This window comes from Odocoileus virginianus, chromosome 17 (genome assembly GCF_023699985.2).
Source record: "Odocoileus virginianus isolate 20LAN1187 ecotype Illinois chromosome 17, Ovbor_1.2, whole genome shotgun sequence".
NCBI classification, from domain to species: domain Eukaryota; kingdom Metazoa; phylum Chordata; class Mammalia; order Artiodactyla; family Cervidae; genus Odocoileus; species Odocoileus virginianus.
In genome coordinates this window covers 47,737,397-47,753,187 of record NC_069690.1, presented here as the reverse complement: position 1 = coordinate 47,753,187, position 15,791 = coordinate 47,737,397, and the positions used below count along the sequence as shown (strand labels likewise).

Below are 15,791 nucleotides of genomic sequence, written 5' to 3'. Positions count from 1 at the left end.
TAAAATTCACTGTCTATGGGGCTAGGAGTAACATCTCACTGTTACTGACTGCTGTAATCACTGTGCTCCAGGGTCTCCACCACCCTACCACTGATGCTTGGGGTGGTATTATTCTGTGGAAGGGGGACTATCCTTCAAAATCACAGGATTTTTACAGCATCCCTGGCCCCAGCCCACTAGGTGCCAGCTGCATCCCCGCCTAGTTGTACCAGCCTAACATGCTGCCAAATATCCTGGGGAAGGGAAGGGTACCCCAGTGAGCATCACTGTTGTACTCTGATCTCTTTCACTGGGTAAGATCCAGAAGCATTCTGCAGATAACAAACTGCAGCAAAGGCCAAACAATGTCTAATATCCCTAAGGAATTCTCAGCACAGCACCAAGCATATACGCCAGAAACTGAGGCATGCTAGGAAAGGCAGCTTCCTACGAGGTGCCTTCTAATCTCCCCACAGCCGCTTCCTGGGATGACGGCAGTAACACCTTGTCATGGTGCTCAAGCTGCTTCGAATCACAGAAATGGCAATATGTGCCTTCAACCTGTCCTGCTGTATTGTTTCATTAGCAAATTCAAACAATCCTCATTAAAAACTGGGACCAGAAGTGGGAGACGACTTACTGTATTATTATTTAAGCTATTGTAAACTGCTCCAAGGGCTTCCCAGGTGGCTCAGTGGTAAAGAATCTGCCTGCCAATGCAGGAGCCACAGATTCGATCCCCGAGTCAGGAAGATCCTCTGCAGGAGGTAACAGCAACCCACCCCAGTATTCTTGCCAGGATAACCCAAGGACCAAAGGAGTCTGGGGCTACAGTCCATGGGGTCGCAAAGAATCGGACACGACTGAGTGACTGAGCACAAACTTCTCCAAAATCCAAACATAAAAGAGAGCAGGAGCTACACAAAAATGTTAAACAGATAAGAATACCATCCAAGATGCGAACAGCTTTGATTAAAAGCTTCCTTATTTTAAGGACTTTCTGGTGGTTAAGAGTCCACCTTCCAATGCAAGGGATGCAGGTTCGATCCCTGATTGGGGAACTAAGATCCCACGTGCTGCAGAGCAAAAACTAAGCCCATGTACTGCAATGAAGACTCAACATCCCAAAATTTAAAATAATAATAATAATAATAAATATTTTTAAAAGCTTCCTTATTTTAGAAACCCTTTTTTTCCATTAAAAAAAAAAAAGTTTTTCCTCAGCAAAACAAGAATTGCTGAATTTTCACAATGGAAAATTTCCTGTTACTCTATAGTCTCATCTTCTGGAATATTTCCACCAATTATGAAGCTATACTGTGCTTCTGCAACTGTGGATCTAGATGAGACCTGCTGATGAACAGGGGACCATAAGTGAGGGAACCACATCTAACTAGAATCCTGTCACTAAATGATCAACATTTGAGAGTATTAAAACAACAGTTATGTCCTAAATCAGTAGCCAACAAGCATACATATATATGTACCAAGTAATGATGGTTATGTGCCATTACCAGAGGATACAAACACAAGGAGGACCTGGTCCCTACCCTGGAGGACCAACAAGGGAGAAAGGCAAGCAAGAAGACAAGTTGTAGCACAAGGTGATGAGGAGGGAACATTAACATATAACCTTACCCTCCAGAATGGGCTCCATGACCTACCATTTCTAGTGGGTCCATAGCACTTCTCAATGTCTGAAAAGCACAGAGCTGCCATTTGAGGCCTGCAGGGAAGCCCAGCTTTAGGTCCTCTCTGCCTTTAAGAAAGAGAACATGGACTTTCCTGGTGGTCCAGTGGTTGAAGCGCGCCTTCCAATGCAAGGGACAGGGGTTTGATCCCTGGTCTGGGAAATTGTCACATGCTGCAGAGCAACTAAGCCTGTGTTCTGCAACTACTGAGCCCAAGCACCCAGAGCCTGTGCTCTGCAACCAGAGAAGCCACCGCATGACAAGCCTGCACAGGGCAACTAAAGAGTAGCCCCCACTCACCATAACGAGAAAGCCCTCGCAGCAATGAAGACCCAGCACAGCCAAAACTATAAACAAACAAGAAATAAAGAGGCCATGGCCCAAATTTCAAAAGTATATATGGTTTGTTACACTTCAATAAAAAGGCAATTTTAAAAAGAAAAACAGTAAATTGCAAAGTTCTTTGATTGGCCAGAGAAGCCACTCTTCATTAACAAAATAACAGTTTGGCCAATGGCATTAAGGAACAAGAATTCTTCAAATCAGACCACAAACAGGACATGACTTTTACCCAGTTCCCTTTCCTGACTTTGCCCCAAGGCAGAGGCACTTTTTATTTCCCCCTGAAACAGGGAATGTTTGTCGTGAAGTTGACATACTGGAGTGGGGCAGAACCAAAACGGAGGCTCTAGGAGAGAGGGCACCCTGAAACAGACCTCTCCTGACTCGGCCTGCTTGATGGCAGCAATCACATCCCATGCCGGGCTTTATCCTCAGGTCCTGGTGGAGAAAAGACAACTTCTCTTGGCTAAAGAAATTTCACACTTTGCTCACTACTCCCAGAGGCCTTTGATCAATCTACTGCATGCACATGTGTGGAGCTACGAGCAAGCTGGAGAGTGCTGGCCCCTTGAGGACACTTTCACCATGTCACATTTCCTGTGACATTAGTTCTCCCCAGGCCCCTCCACACCAGAACACTGCGATAAAATACAAGCAGCCCCTGATGTCTAGCAAGGGCAAGGGCACAGGCCTGGTGCTAATTATGCCACACAAGGTCAGTTATTACCCCTGTTAAAAGTGAGGGAACTAAAACTCAGATTAAGTAGCTGGGCTGGAATCTGACTCCAGTCTGTCCAGCCCCAGTGCCCATTCTTGCTTTCTCCTGATACAATTAGTTGCACACTAATAACCACTACAGGGGACAGGTTCCATCAGGTAGCCCTGTTTCTCAAAATGTGTTAGAAATTCAAACTATTTAAAAATCTAAAGCTACTCCTTAAGGAAACATTTAAAATGAAAGAGTTCTACCACTACAAGAATTACTAAGCACTAGTAAAGTACAATTAAGCTGGTTATTGGGTTATTTTTAACATAGTAAAGTAAGTTTTATGCTAAAAAAGCTGCACTATGTTCCCAATGTCTACAAATCAGGGATAATAAAAATGTATCTCAATTTGCCAAATGAATAAACATTGTAGCTTTTAAAAAATACATAGTGGCTCTTAAAAGCAACTAATTTATACACTGAGCACTTTCTAAAGTGCAAAGCAGCTCTGCCTCTCTGTTAAGGATTTGCCATTACATGTTGCCCACTTCTGGGGACTCCAGCAATCCTCGGCCCCAGCTCTTAGCTCTACCCACAAGCTGATCAGAGGCTCAGGGGATAAAATGAAGGTGTTTCAGTCAATCTGGCAGCCCTGAGACTAGAAATCATGCCAGACCTCACTAATGGCTCTGCTTAGGTCTCCAAAGAAGACATCCTCCTTTTATCATCTCCTGCTGGCAACTCTATATTCTCCACACGTCATCTGTCCAGTCTTTGGACCTTGGCTACATCCCTCAGCAGTTTCCCCCACCCACTTCACTCCAGCGATCCATATGGTTTACCCTCCTTCTAACACTAATCTCACCTCTGTCCTTCTTATAATATCCATCTCCTCCCCACAACCATTTCTTACACCTCCACTCTCTCCCTCTCTTCCCCTCAGGAGTCCCACATCCTGTCTCCTTCCTCACCCTCCAAACACTCTAATCACCAAGCCCATGGCTTCCCAATGGAGGGTGACATTGCAAGTCACTGTCCCTTTCCCACAGCTCTCCTCTCTCGGCACTCCCTTCCTATTTCCCTCTTTCAGGTACTGTTATTCTCTAGGAACCTTCATTCTGCCCAATCCCTATCATCTAAGCAGGACCGAGTCACTGTGAGATCCTTCAGTTCTTTTCTTGGGAGTCTTCAACTACAAAGCTCCAGAAGCCACTGTTTATTCAGGTCTCTCCCATCCTCACCTAAGAGAAAGCTCTCTATGATTTAATGAGAAAGTCTTCAAATGTGACATTACCAAACTTCATCTGCAAATTAAAACATACCACATAAGAAAGAGGAGGTGGTGTTATATCACCAATTAATAGGCAGTTAATGTAGCATAGAAACAGGGTCACTTTTCTAAATAGGTACAATGGCAATTCTGCATGTTAAATATTTTTGGGCAATAGTAAATTCAACTTGCTCTATTTATAAGTCTGGCTATTAGATATTTAGGATCTCACTGATGAAAAAATACATCAAATTCACTTGACATTTCAAAGTACACACAAATGTTAAAGAGTTGCTTATTTTTATTTATCAGTTCTACTCAGTTTGCTACTATGGCCACAAGAAGAGCAACAACAGCGAACCCAGACTTTTCTGTCCAACAGATCTTCCTACAACACTTTATTGCTCACTAAGGTGTCACACCAGGTCCTTAGACAAACAGGGAACCTGTTCCTCAAAAAAAAAAAAAAAAAAAAAAAAATTTTCTTCATTCTCTCGCTGACCACCGTGAAAATGCTCCCCCACCAGGCCTAGGCAACCTCACATTCCACAAACCTGTCCCCCAAATCCTTTCCAGCCTGAGTTCTACCTCTCCAGCACCAGGCAGCTGGCTCCAGTCACACCTGCAAGGCCACTCCATCTGCCCACTTCAGGAACCTGGCCCAGAGCTCCACAGACAATTCCCTCTCCCAGTTTCAATAACAGCTGAACTTCCAACAAGTCAGATGCTCCTGGGGAGGAAAAAATTGCATTTCTGAACACCCAGCCCTGCATACTTGGTTGCAAATCAAGGATTTTTGGAAATTATTTGTTTTCTGGAAAACCACACGCTTGCAACTCTTCACGTGTTCAGCTTACTCCCCCTACCCCCAATACACCCACTCACACACCAGTCCATGCGATGTATGGAACTTACAAGCACCATGGAGAAGGTGCTTGTACTTAAATTTTATCCAAACCATTTAAAATGACAGCCAACACACAGGATCACAGGCCTCATCTTCCTCTGTTCCTCCCAAACTAATATTTAGTATTTTAATAAAATAGTGAACCATACTTCAAGTCTAAACTCCTTATGTACTCTTCCAAATTCTATGTACATAAACTTTAAATACCATAAAGTGCAAATTCATTTTAAAGATGGAATAAAATTATTATTCAAATAAGAGACCATCCAGAGATTGTCACATTTTTAAAACTCCTCAGCAATTTTTCAATTCAGTAAGCAAGTCTGAAATAAGCAATAAGAATATTTCAACCTCTGGGGACTTCCCTAGTGATTCAGTGGTTAAGACTCCACATTTCCAATGCAGGGGGCACGGGTTCGACCCCTGGTCAGGGGAAACTAAGACCACTGCATACCTAGTCACTTTAAGTTACAGGTGCTTTCAAATAAATACAATTTGATTTTTCAGTGTTAAAAGGAACTTAGAACATAAAACTGAGTTTAATTTAAAAAAAATTTTTTTTCTAAAGTTTGTCTGCATTTGGCTAGCACCAATCATCTTTAGTTTCTTCTATTAACTTGTATGTTATCCCTTACACCAACAATTTAGAAATAATGCCTTACAAAAAGAGAGGTGCTGCTAAATCCTAACAGTTATCTACTCATCTCACACTATAAAAATGCCAAAACCCCTTTCATGAAAAAACCCACTCCCCTCTGTCAGTATGGGCAGAGGTTCCCAGGGCCATAAGAAGTCCAGGGCGGGTGGCAGCCTCGGTGGCCCATGGACTCTTCCCTGTGCAAGAGCAGGAGATGAAGGCCAAAGGCCTGGGCTCTACCCCACTGCCTTTCTTAATCATCTCTCCTAAAGGCTCACTCCATCCCTCAAAAGTCTGAATTCTGCCTCCTCACAGAAAGTCCATTTATTTCCATGTTTGTTATGTCAACACAAACAAATAGTTCTGGCTGAATGGCAAAAATACAATTTTCTTTAAAAATCTCAAACTTCTCAGAGTAAAAATATAATAATACCCTTTGTTATGACACCAAGTTATTTGCAAATAACAAACTGCCTAATGAAGAAGCAGCTGTCAGGTCCCTATCATTGATTTCAGGTGTTCTATAGTATAAATACACACAAACAGCATTCTGGTTTGAAAAATAACATTCTTTGAAATGTTCCCATCAAGGTTTAAAGAACTGGCTGGTACAGCTTTCCAGGCTAAGCAATAACACAGCACACGTGTACAAAAGTCAAGGAATAAAGAAAGCAACAAATCTTAACCCATCTCCAACAACCAAAAGCAGTCAAAAATTTCAGTTTGTGGAGGAAGGTTCTGCTTAGAAACAATTTAGAAGTCTCTGAAGAATAATTACCATTTCCGAGACAGCAAGTTTGTTTTTCAAGCAGACTAAAGGCTAACCTCACAAAACCAGAGAACCAAGCTGAAATGCTCTGTAGTGGGACTGATAGTTTCCCACGAAGCTCACTTAATTACACTCTATACGACCTTATAATGATCTTTAAATAATTAAATGATTTTCAAAAAAGTTATGTTAAAAGTACCTAGTTTTCCCAAAAATTTAGGGTTCAGAGCACAGATTTTAAAATTCATCATGCTTCTTCAAGAGCTTTCACTTTCTAGGCTACAAAAAACACAGTAAGAAAAAGAAGTCCTTGGCAGCTTAAGAAACACAAGCTTGAAATAATACACTACTGAAAACAGGTAAAACAAAAAGAACGTAACAGATAAGCCATCATCAGTCAAAAATATACAGAATTTTGTTTGGGGCAGTTCCACCAGCCAGACCAACGTTTCTAATCCCACTACCTACATGCTAGTTATGAAAAATATTGTGCATATTCTCAGAACTGCAGAGAACCCCAGAAAACCTCAGCCCACGTGGACAGCTGCCTGAGCCTCCAGCTTTGGGAAAGCGAGGGTGGGGGGTCCCGGGCTGGGATTGTAGTCTGCGCTTTGGTCGTGGGTACTAAGGATGAAGCCGGGACATTGGGGTCATGGACTGGGATCCTGCCAGGATGATGGAGTCAGGGTCTTGGTCTGATCGTAAGGAAAAACGAGGCCAGATGCCGAGATCTAGGTCCTGATTGTGGAGAGGATGGACAAGGGCTCGGGGTCGGAATGAGGTTTAGAGTCTCTGGGTTCTGACTGTGCCCTACTCGTGGCTAGGACCAGGCGAGGTTCGTTGGCGGGGGGCTGGGTCCTTCCTAGTAGTGGGTCGGGGTAGAGGATCGTGGGTCAGAGTGGATTGAGAGTCGGTGGTCGGGGTCCGAGTCCCGCTGGCCAGGCCGCACCCCCGCCTGCGCCCCCAGGCCCTGGCCCTGGCCCCACTCACACACGCGGCAGCTGCAGCGGCGGCGCCCCGCGCCTTTGGAACACCCCGTCCACGAACACGCCGTTCTTGCCGAGGCAGCGCAGGTAGAAGTCGCCGCCCGCGTCGGGCCCGGGCTGCGCCGACGGCTCCGGGGCCGCCCCGCCATGGCCGCCGCCGCCCGGGGGCGTGAAGATCTCGAGGTGGCGCCGCGAGATGAAGCTCGAGTGGCCCATGCTCACGTCCACCGAGCCCTGCGACGAGTTGCGCCCGATGGTCACCGAGCGCTTCTTCATCAGGTACTCGAACTCGCGGCCCTCGAGGCGCGCCACGGCCCAGCCGCCCGGCGGCGACCCGCCGCCCGCGCCCCCGCCGCCCCCGGCCCCGCCGCCCGCGGGAGGCCCCCCCGCGCCCGGGAGCGCCGCGGCCGCCGCCATGGGCCTGCGAGGGCCCGGGCCGCCTTCCGCCGCCGCCACGGAGCTGAGGGCCGAGCGAGGCCGCCGGCCGGCGAGCGACGAGCGGCGGCGAGGGGCGGGACACGCGCGGCGCGCCGCGGGCCGGCGCCGGGCCGGTGACTGACGGCCGTGCCCGCCTATAGGGGCGGTGCACGGCAGTGGGGCTACCGGAAGCCGACCAATAGCGAGGCACGCCGGCCTTGCGCTTGCACGTCGGCCGCGGCGCCCGACGCAGGCGCGGCTCCGGGCGACCTGGAAAACCCGGGATGGAGTAGGGAGGCCGCGGAGCCGACGCGCGGCACCGCGGCGCGCAGTGCCGCGCGTGGGGCGAGGGCGGGAGCCGGGCTGGGGTCAAGGTCGGCGCGGGCAAGCGGCGGGGGCCCGCACGCGCCTCACCCTGCCCAGCGCTTTGCAGCTGCTGTCACGCGCGCACACTCAGGCTTGGTCGGAGCCTGCCGCGTGCTGGCAGCTGAAATCCAGGCGTTTCCACGGTTGCAGTGGCTGTGAAACCCCAGCGTGAGTGTCTGCGGGGTGGTGGGGAGGGGGAGGGGTGAGGGTCCGCAGGGAGAAGGGTGGGGAGGGTCCACGGGGTCGGAGGGAGGATCCTCGGAGAGGGTCCACGGGGACGCGGGGAGGGGTACGGGGAGGGGTGCAAGGCCAGCATCCGGGATGCCAAGGGCGCGGTGGGAGCGGGAAGCCTCGAGGGCCGCAGATCGGGCTCCGCTCACAGAGCCGGGCGCTTGGGGTTCTCTGTGTAACAACCCATTCTGAAGAAATGGAAATTAACGTATTCCTCTGAATGCGACATCGCCTGTCTCATTTGCCCTAGATGTGTTTGTGGTTATAGTACAAACCCCTGGGGGTTCACACTGCTTTGAGCCGTAAGTGTGGCAGAGTATCCTAGACAGAAAAAATGTAGTTTTCGTTGAAGTCTCATACGCGGGAGAGATTTTAGGTGGTGATGAGACAAGAATGGAAATAATAAGGGGGGAAACCTTTAAAGCACAATTGATCCAAAGAAAGAGCATCCCGTCAAGTATAAAGTAACTGACCTGAGTTAGGAGCCTGTGCCGTGTGCTGTTGAACTTACATAAGGCCGCTCACTAGAAACGTTCACCTGCTTTTCACATTTTTTTTTCATCAACACAAAGTATGCACCACGTGCAGGGACCCCAAACCGGAAGGTATGAAGAGGGTGAGCTTGTCCCATTGCACTGATGTGTCTCAAGGATGTCCCTACTATGTAGACATAAAGCTCCTTGATAAAAAGATGGACAATGCCTGGCAAGTGGAAATGGTAACTACCACACGGTTCTGAGACGGAAAGTGATTACTGACAGTGGCTCCAGATTAGAGGGGGCCTGCACCAGCTCTTCCATCCATTCTGAATGCTCAGTGAACACCTGCTGGGCACCAGGCATAGGGCAGGGTTGGACAGAGAACAGTAAGCAGGCCCTGGCTGCCACGTTCCAGCCTGTGTGAAAGAAGGCTCAAAAGGAAGCAGCACCTAACACCCATTGAGATGGAGGAGCAGTACCCAGGAGATGCTCTCAGGGTTTGGCAGCATTGCCGCTCTTTACATTGAGCCACAGAAGGCAGAGATGTGAAGGAGACATACCCGACGCAGGGCTTACAAAGCTTTGTTCTTTCATCCAGGGGCTGTGTCCATGCCGGACACAAGTGCGGGAAGACAGCACGACCACAGGACCCCGCCTGGTGAGGCACATGGAGGACCCACAGTGCACGTGTGAGCACTGACAGGCACAGCCAGGGAGCAGCACATAGAGCAGCGTGAATGGACTAAGAGGCAGGCAGGAGGGTCGGGGAGGTGGACACCTCTGCCCTGAGGCCTGAGGGACGTGAGCCAGGGCTGTAGTGACCTCTGGGCAAAGATCAGGGGCAGCAGCCCAGAGGTGGGAGGAGGCCCCTGCATGAGGGGAGAGACAGCCAGGGAGCCCTTCAGAGGCTGCTGCTCCACGAGGCCACATTCTCAGTTTCCTCACCTGCAACAAGAGCCCCGCACTGGCTGCTCTCAGAAGCCTCTTCCAGCTCAAACCCTCCATTCTGAGGAGGCTCTGGGGGCTACCCTTCCTGAAAACCCTCTTTCTAGAAGAAAAGATTCAAACAAGGCCTGACACTTGCAGTGTTTATATCCGAGCTGTCCTGACGGGGGAAAGTGCTATCAGAATAGTCTGTGATTCGGTTAATAAACCCTCCTTGCAGCATTCTCTGCATGCCAGGTACTTCCCTCAAGGACTGGCTCGGGCCATCCTCGCGATACACCTCTGACTGACAGAAGCTCTGACTGCCCACATATTACTCCTAGGAGGCGGAGAGAGGTTGACTGACTTGCCCCTTGCCAGCAGAGCCAGTCTGCCCTTCATTACATCACCAGAGAAACAAAAACGAGGCTTCCTGTGTGCCCTTCACAATAGAGCGGGTGCGTACTGACAGTAAAATCATCATGAACTTTGATACTCGTTAAGAAACAAAAATTCAGAGTAATCACCAGCACTGGACCTGGTTTCATTTAACAGGATAATATGAACAATTTGTGATGAGAAGTCCTGTGATCTTGAGAATGTAACACCGGGTTTCATAACTCTTCCTACCAAAAAACCTTCAGAAGCTCACGGTTAGACACCAGAGGGAAGCCAGACCCAGCAGTCTGTTTCCTCCCTGTCCAGCTCCTGCCCAACTTTCCCAATTCTTTCCACTACTCCCAGGTGGCCTGGAGGACCTGTGCCCACCAGGCCCTTGGCAGTGCCTGCACCCAGCTCTACCCTAACCGCCACTTGCCTGTTGATCCCTGCATTCCGCCTTTGTTCATCAGCTGCTTGTACCCAGCACCCTCCCCCCACTTATCCAATTCCTGCTTCTTGCACAAAGTATTCCAGTGCTGAGGCAACTCTGCTAGGCTCTCCAGGGCCCCAGACTTCCTAACTTGTGTGTTCTGTGACACTTAATAACATACTGCCTCCCTTGCATTGTTACTTACTTTCTGTACTGTTACTTTTCATGAGTTTGTGGTATATGCCTTGTCTCCCTGACTGTTACTGCAGACCTTGAGCTGTATGTCTGACTCACTCCCAGTGATGGACACTCAGCAAGAAGCTGCCTCGGGAAATCAGGCCACTCCATCCATCTGACTGGGCTGCCAGGCACCGCTTTCATCTCTGTCCTTGACTGGGGGTAGCCTGTCCATCTCGACAAGATGGAAACAGCACTTTGAATTGCATGGGAAAAATGTACTCTACAGAGAGGAGACAAATACTCTTCTTTTGGCCAAGTTTTCAGAGGAAATATAAGGTATGTTCATTAAAATATGTCCCTGCTGATAATCAGCACTGGAAATTCAAAAGGTGTTACCTTGAATAAATGTTATTTTTCACATTTCTGACTGTCTTCTTTATAAAAAATACAAATACTATGGAGTAAATTTCATATTACCATAAACTTTTTGCTACCCAGGATTCTGAGATGAATGAAACATTCTATTTGGGGACTTCCCTGGTGATCCAGTGGTTAAGACTCTGTGCTCCCAATGCTGGGGGCCTGGGTTCCATCCCCAGTCAGGGAACTAGATCCCATGTGCCACAACTAAGATCCAGCACAGCCAAATAAATAAATAAGTTTTTAAAATATTCGATTTGATCAAACATCCTTGACTCTGAGGCAGGAATAGGACTGTTCTTATGTTCCTATCTCAGCTTCACAGTAGCAAGCAGGTAGTAGGTATTCCATATATTTGTCAAACCATAGAGCTGAATTGAGGTCCACTTGGTAGAGAGACTGAAATTTATCATATGATTATATCACTTATATGTGGAATCTAATATATGACAAATGAACTTATCTGTGAAGCAGTCACAGACACAGAAAACAGACTTGTGGCTGCCAAGGAAGATGGAGGGTGGGGAGGGAAGGACTAGGAGTTTGTGATTAGCAGATGCAAACTATTTTTTTTTTCGGACTATTATATATAGGATGGATAAACAACACAGTACAGTCTGGGGAACTATATTCAATACCCTGTAATAAACCATAATGGAAAGCAGGAAAAAGAATGTATATCTCTATATAATTGAATTACTAAGCTGTACAGCAGAAATTAACACAATGTTGTAAATAAACTATACTTTAGTAAAATAAGACAAATTATCATATGACTATGAAGTTTCAAATAATTGTGACACAATCACAACAACCTGACATTAACACCTTACATGTATTTTCTTGACAATTCAGGAGGCATTTCATGATCTCAGGGTGCCTATCATCATGATTATGAATACTATTTTTTTCACTGCCATGCTATATGCAGAGAAAAGAAAAAGAAAGTGAAAGTCAACTCAGTTACTCTTTGTGACCCCATGGGCTCTACAGTCCCTGGGATGGGGATATTCCCAACCCAGGGATCGAACCCAGGTCTCCCACATTGCAGATGGATTCTTTACCAGCTGAGCCACCAGAGAAACCTAAGAATACTGGAATGGGTAGTCTATCCCTTCTCCAGGGGATCTTCCCCACCCAGAGATTGAACCCAGGTCTCCCGCATGGCAGATGGATTCCTTACCAGCTGAGCTACCAGGGAAACCTAAGAATACTAGAATGGGTAGCCTGTCCCTTCTTCAGGGGATCTTCCTGACCCAGGGATCAAACCGGGTTCTGTTGCATTGCAGGCAGATTCTTTACTAGCTGAGCTATCAGGGAAGCCCCTATATGCAGAGAAGAACCTGCCAACTTGAAGTTCATCCTGATTGGTTTAGTTAACTATTGGTACAGATCACTAAACAAAAGTAATGTATCCTTTAATATTGATCTGCTAAGTTTGTTATATAGCCCAGTTGGTCCATAGAATCAATATTATCCCACTCAAATCCCTAGTTGGCTTGCTTGTAGGAACTGACAAGCTGATTCTGATATTTATATAGAAGTGCAAAGGATCAAGATGATCTTGAAAAAGAAGAACTAAGTTTGAAGGACTTATGGCTATATTAATAGAAATTAAAGCTATAGTAACGAAGTGAATATGACGTGCCTTTTCTAATTCAGCTTTTAACAAAAAGCTAATAAAATACAGTGTAGCTATAGTTTTCAAATCAGCATAAAGCTATACTAATCAAAATTGTGTGGCATTGGTATAAGAGTAGACAGACCAGTGGAACACAATAAAAAGTCCAGAAATAGACCTCCACATATAAAGTCAATTGATTTTAACAGAGGTGCCAAAATTACTCTGTAGGGAAAGGGCAATGTGATATAATAAATATATACTTGGTCTCTGCCCCTGGTTCCTGACACGGAGCTCTTAAATCCCTTGGAATTTCCTGGGTATAGGAGCATCTTTTGTTGTAATGAAGCAACTCTGGATGAGCTTATGGATGGGGGCCGGTCACCAGAAAGACCAAGCCAGCGTTAGACGCAGAAGTTTTAGCCCCACCACTATCCTCTGGGAGAGGGACTGAAGATTGTTAACCAAAGATGACTATATAATGAAACTTCCATAAAAGTCTCTAAATTATGGGATTCAGAGAGCTCCCAGGTCAGTGAATACATGCATGTGCCAGGAGAGTGGTACTCTGGTCCCACATGGGCAAAAGCTCCATTGAAGACCCTTCTGGGCTATATCCCTTGTATCTCCTCATCTGGCTGTTAAGCTGTATCCTTTAGAATGTCCCTATAATAAGTCCATCAACGTAACTATTTCCCTGGGTTTTGTGAGCCATTTTATCAAATTACTGAACCTGAGAGGGTCGTGGGAATGCCTGTTTGTAGCCACGTGGGATAGAAGTGTTTAAGTACAGGTACCCTGTGGGCCTACTACTTACAATTGGTGTCTGAAGTGGGGACAGTCTTGTGGGATGGGGCCCTCAACCTGTGGGGTCTGCAGTAACTCCAGGTAGTTCCTGTGAGAACTGAATTAAATTGTAGGTGGCCCACCTGGCGTCCCGGAGAAGGCAATGGCACCCCACTCCAGTACTCTTGCCTGGAAAATCCCATGGACAGAGGAGCCTGGTAGACTGCAGTCCATGGGGTCACTAAGAGTCGGACACGACTGAGCAACTTCACTTTCACTTTTCACTTTCATGCATTGGAGAAGGAAATGGCAACCCACTCCAGTGTTCTTGCCTGGAGAATCCCAGGGACGGGGGAGCCTGGTGGGCTGCCGTCTATGGGGTTGCACAGAGTCGGACATGACTGAAGCGACTTAGCAGCAGCAGCAGCACCTTGAGTCCACAGAGAACTGGAAATTGCTTGGTATGGAAAATCCACACATCTGGTGTCAGAAGTGTTGTGTGTAGAGAAAGTTTTTCTTTAGGAAGTCTACTCAATAAACTGCTGGAACAACTAGATAAATAATCATCATAATCACAAATGAGAAATCTGTATCTTTCACCACACAGAAAAATTAATTTGAGATAGATCATAGAGCTGTATGTAAAAGCTGAAACTATCAAGCTTCCAAAAAGGAAACAGGAAACTATCCTTGTGTCTTTTGGGTCACAGGACCCCAGAAGTGAAAACCATAAAAGGAAAAAAATTGATAAAAGTTATGAAAAAATAAATAGGCAAGAGTACTTGAACAGCTACTTCACAAGAGAAGATATGTGAATGATCCATATACTCAAGGAGAGATGTTTGATATCACTAGTCATCAGGGAAATGCAAATTAAAACCACAAGAATACTGGAAGAATGGCTAAAATTAATAAAACCAACCTTACCAAGTGTAGGCAATGATGTGAAGCAATGCAAACTCTCCTTACACTGTCAGTGGTAATATAGGTGGTACCATCACTGCAAAATAGTCTGGCAGCTTCTTATTAAGACTCTGAGTTTCCAATGCAAGCAGCATGGATTCAATCCCTGGTTAGAAACTAAGATCCCACATGCCACATGGAGTGGCCTATAAACAAGTTTTTAAAAAATGATTATTACTTATTACTGTTTTTTTATTATGCTTATTACTGTTTTTTTATTATGGTAAAGGGCAGGATCCTAAGCAGTGGGAGTAGCTCATGTGAACATACTGAGTGAGTATTGTTCTGCGCCATTCCTGGTGAGTAGGTGGAAGATCAACCCTGATCATTTTCCTTATTAATACATAAAGTATTGATTAATTAGAGAATGAACGATAGAGAATTATAAAGTGAAGAAGAAAATGTTAGTCGCTCAGTTGTGTCTGACTCTTTATGATCCTGTGGGCTGTCCATGGAATTCTTCTCCAAGCAAGAATACTGGAGTGGGTTGCCATTCCCTTCTCCAGGGGATCTTCCTGACCTGATCTTCCTTCCTGATCAACAGGAAAGGCCCAGAACAACACTCACTCAACTGCTCACATGAGTTACTCCCACTTACTAGGATTCTGCCCTTTTCCATTATAAAAAAGAATAATAAACATGTCTCACCTTTTTAACTTTTTTTTTGTCACACCCGGGGTTGAACCCAGGTCTCCTGCATTGCAGGCACATTCTTTACCGTCTGAGCCACCAGGGAAGAGAATGAATGATAAAGAATGATAAAGTGCCTGTGTCCCCTGCATTGGAAGCTCAGAGTCTTAACCACTGGACCACTAGGGAAGTCCCACATGTTTCACTTTCATAATTGCAATTTTAAAATACAATTAAGGTGGGAAAACATAAGTAGATCACTTGAAAACTGGCAAAATGTTTTAAACTCCCATTTGATTTTTGGAAAGAATGAGTTTATAGGCGAATGATACATTGCTAGTTGAATTTCATTCATCATCAAGAGCTTCAGAGATAAATCTTATAATACCAATTTAAAAAAGAAAATACTGAAAATACCCTTAAATTTACTGATATTAACTGGGATAGAAAGTATGTTTCTAATCCTCACCACCAAAAGCTCTTCTCCAAAGACCTCCCTTAGGTGATCTGGAAACTGGTTGGGGCTGTATTAATACTTTATGTATTAATTATTAATCCTTATTAATACATAAAGTCCTACACACACACACCACAGACCCCTACCACATAAGTGTAGCTCTAGCCATTCCATCCCTAGGTATTTACCCAAGAGAGAAGAAAGCAGATGCCTGCAAAA

The 15,791-nt window shown here is 46.1% G+C and overlaps 1 protein-coding gene and 1 long non-coding RNA gene across 4 annotated transcripts in view; one reads left to right on the top strand and one right to left on the bottom strand.

Annotated features, from left to right (window-relative positions):
- The window catches only part of FOXK2 (forkhead box K2), a 50,459-nt gene extending 42,670 nt beyond the window's left edge, over nt 1-7,789 (bottom strand). Inside the window, exon 1 of the mRNA XM_020907324.2 lies at nt 7,292-7,789. Within this exon, the coding sequence (XP_020762983.2) occupies nt 7,292-7,704 (413 nt within the window). The 5' untranslated portion in view covers nt 7,705-7,789. The remainder of the gene's footprint in view (nt 1-7,291) is intronic.
- Nucleotides 7,790-7,978: 189 nt separating this feature from the next.
- On the top strand, nt 7,979-11,115 carry LOC110146430 (uncharacterized). Of its 3 annotated transcripts, XR_011492409.1 has the most exons (5): nt 7,979-8,238; nt 9,379-9,529; nt 10,049-10,162; nt 10,260-10,357; nt 10,785-11,115. It is a non-coding gene; the product is annotated as an uncharacterized lncRNA (long non-coding RNA). The 3 variants fall into 3 exon arrangements; XR_011492408.1 differs by lacking the exon at nt 10,260-10,357; XR_002316554.2 differs by lacking the exon at nt 10,260-10,357 and having other exon boundaries at nt 7,982-8,238; nt 9,379-9,469.
- The last annotated feature ends 4,676 nt before the right edge of the window (nt 11,116-15,791 follow it).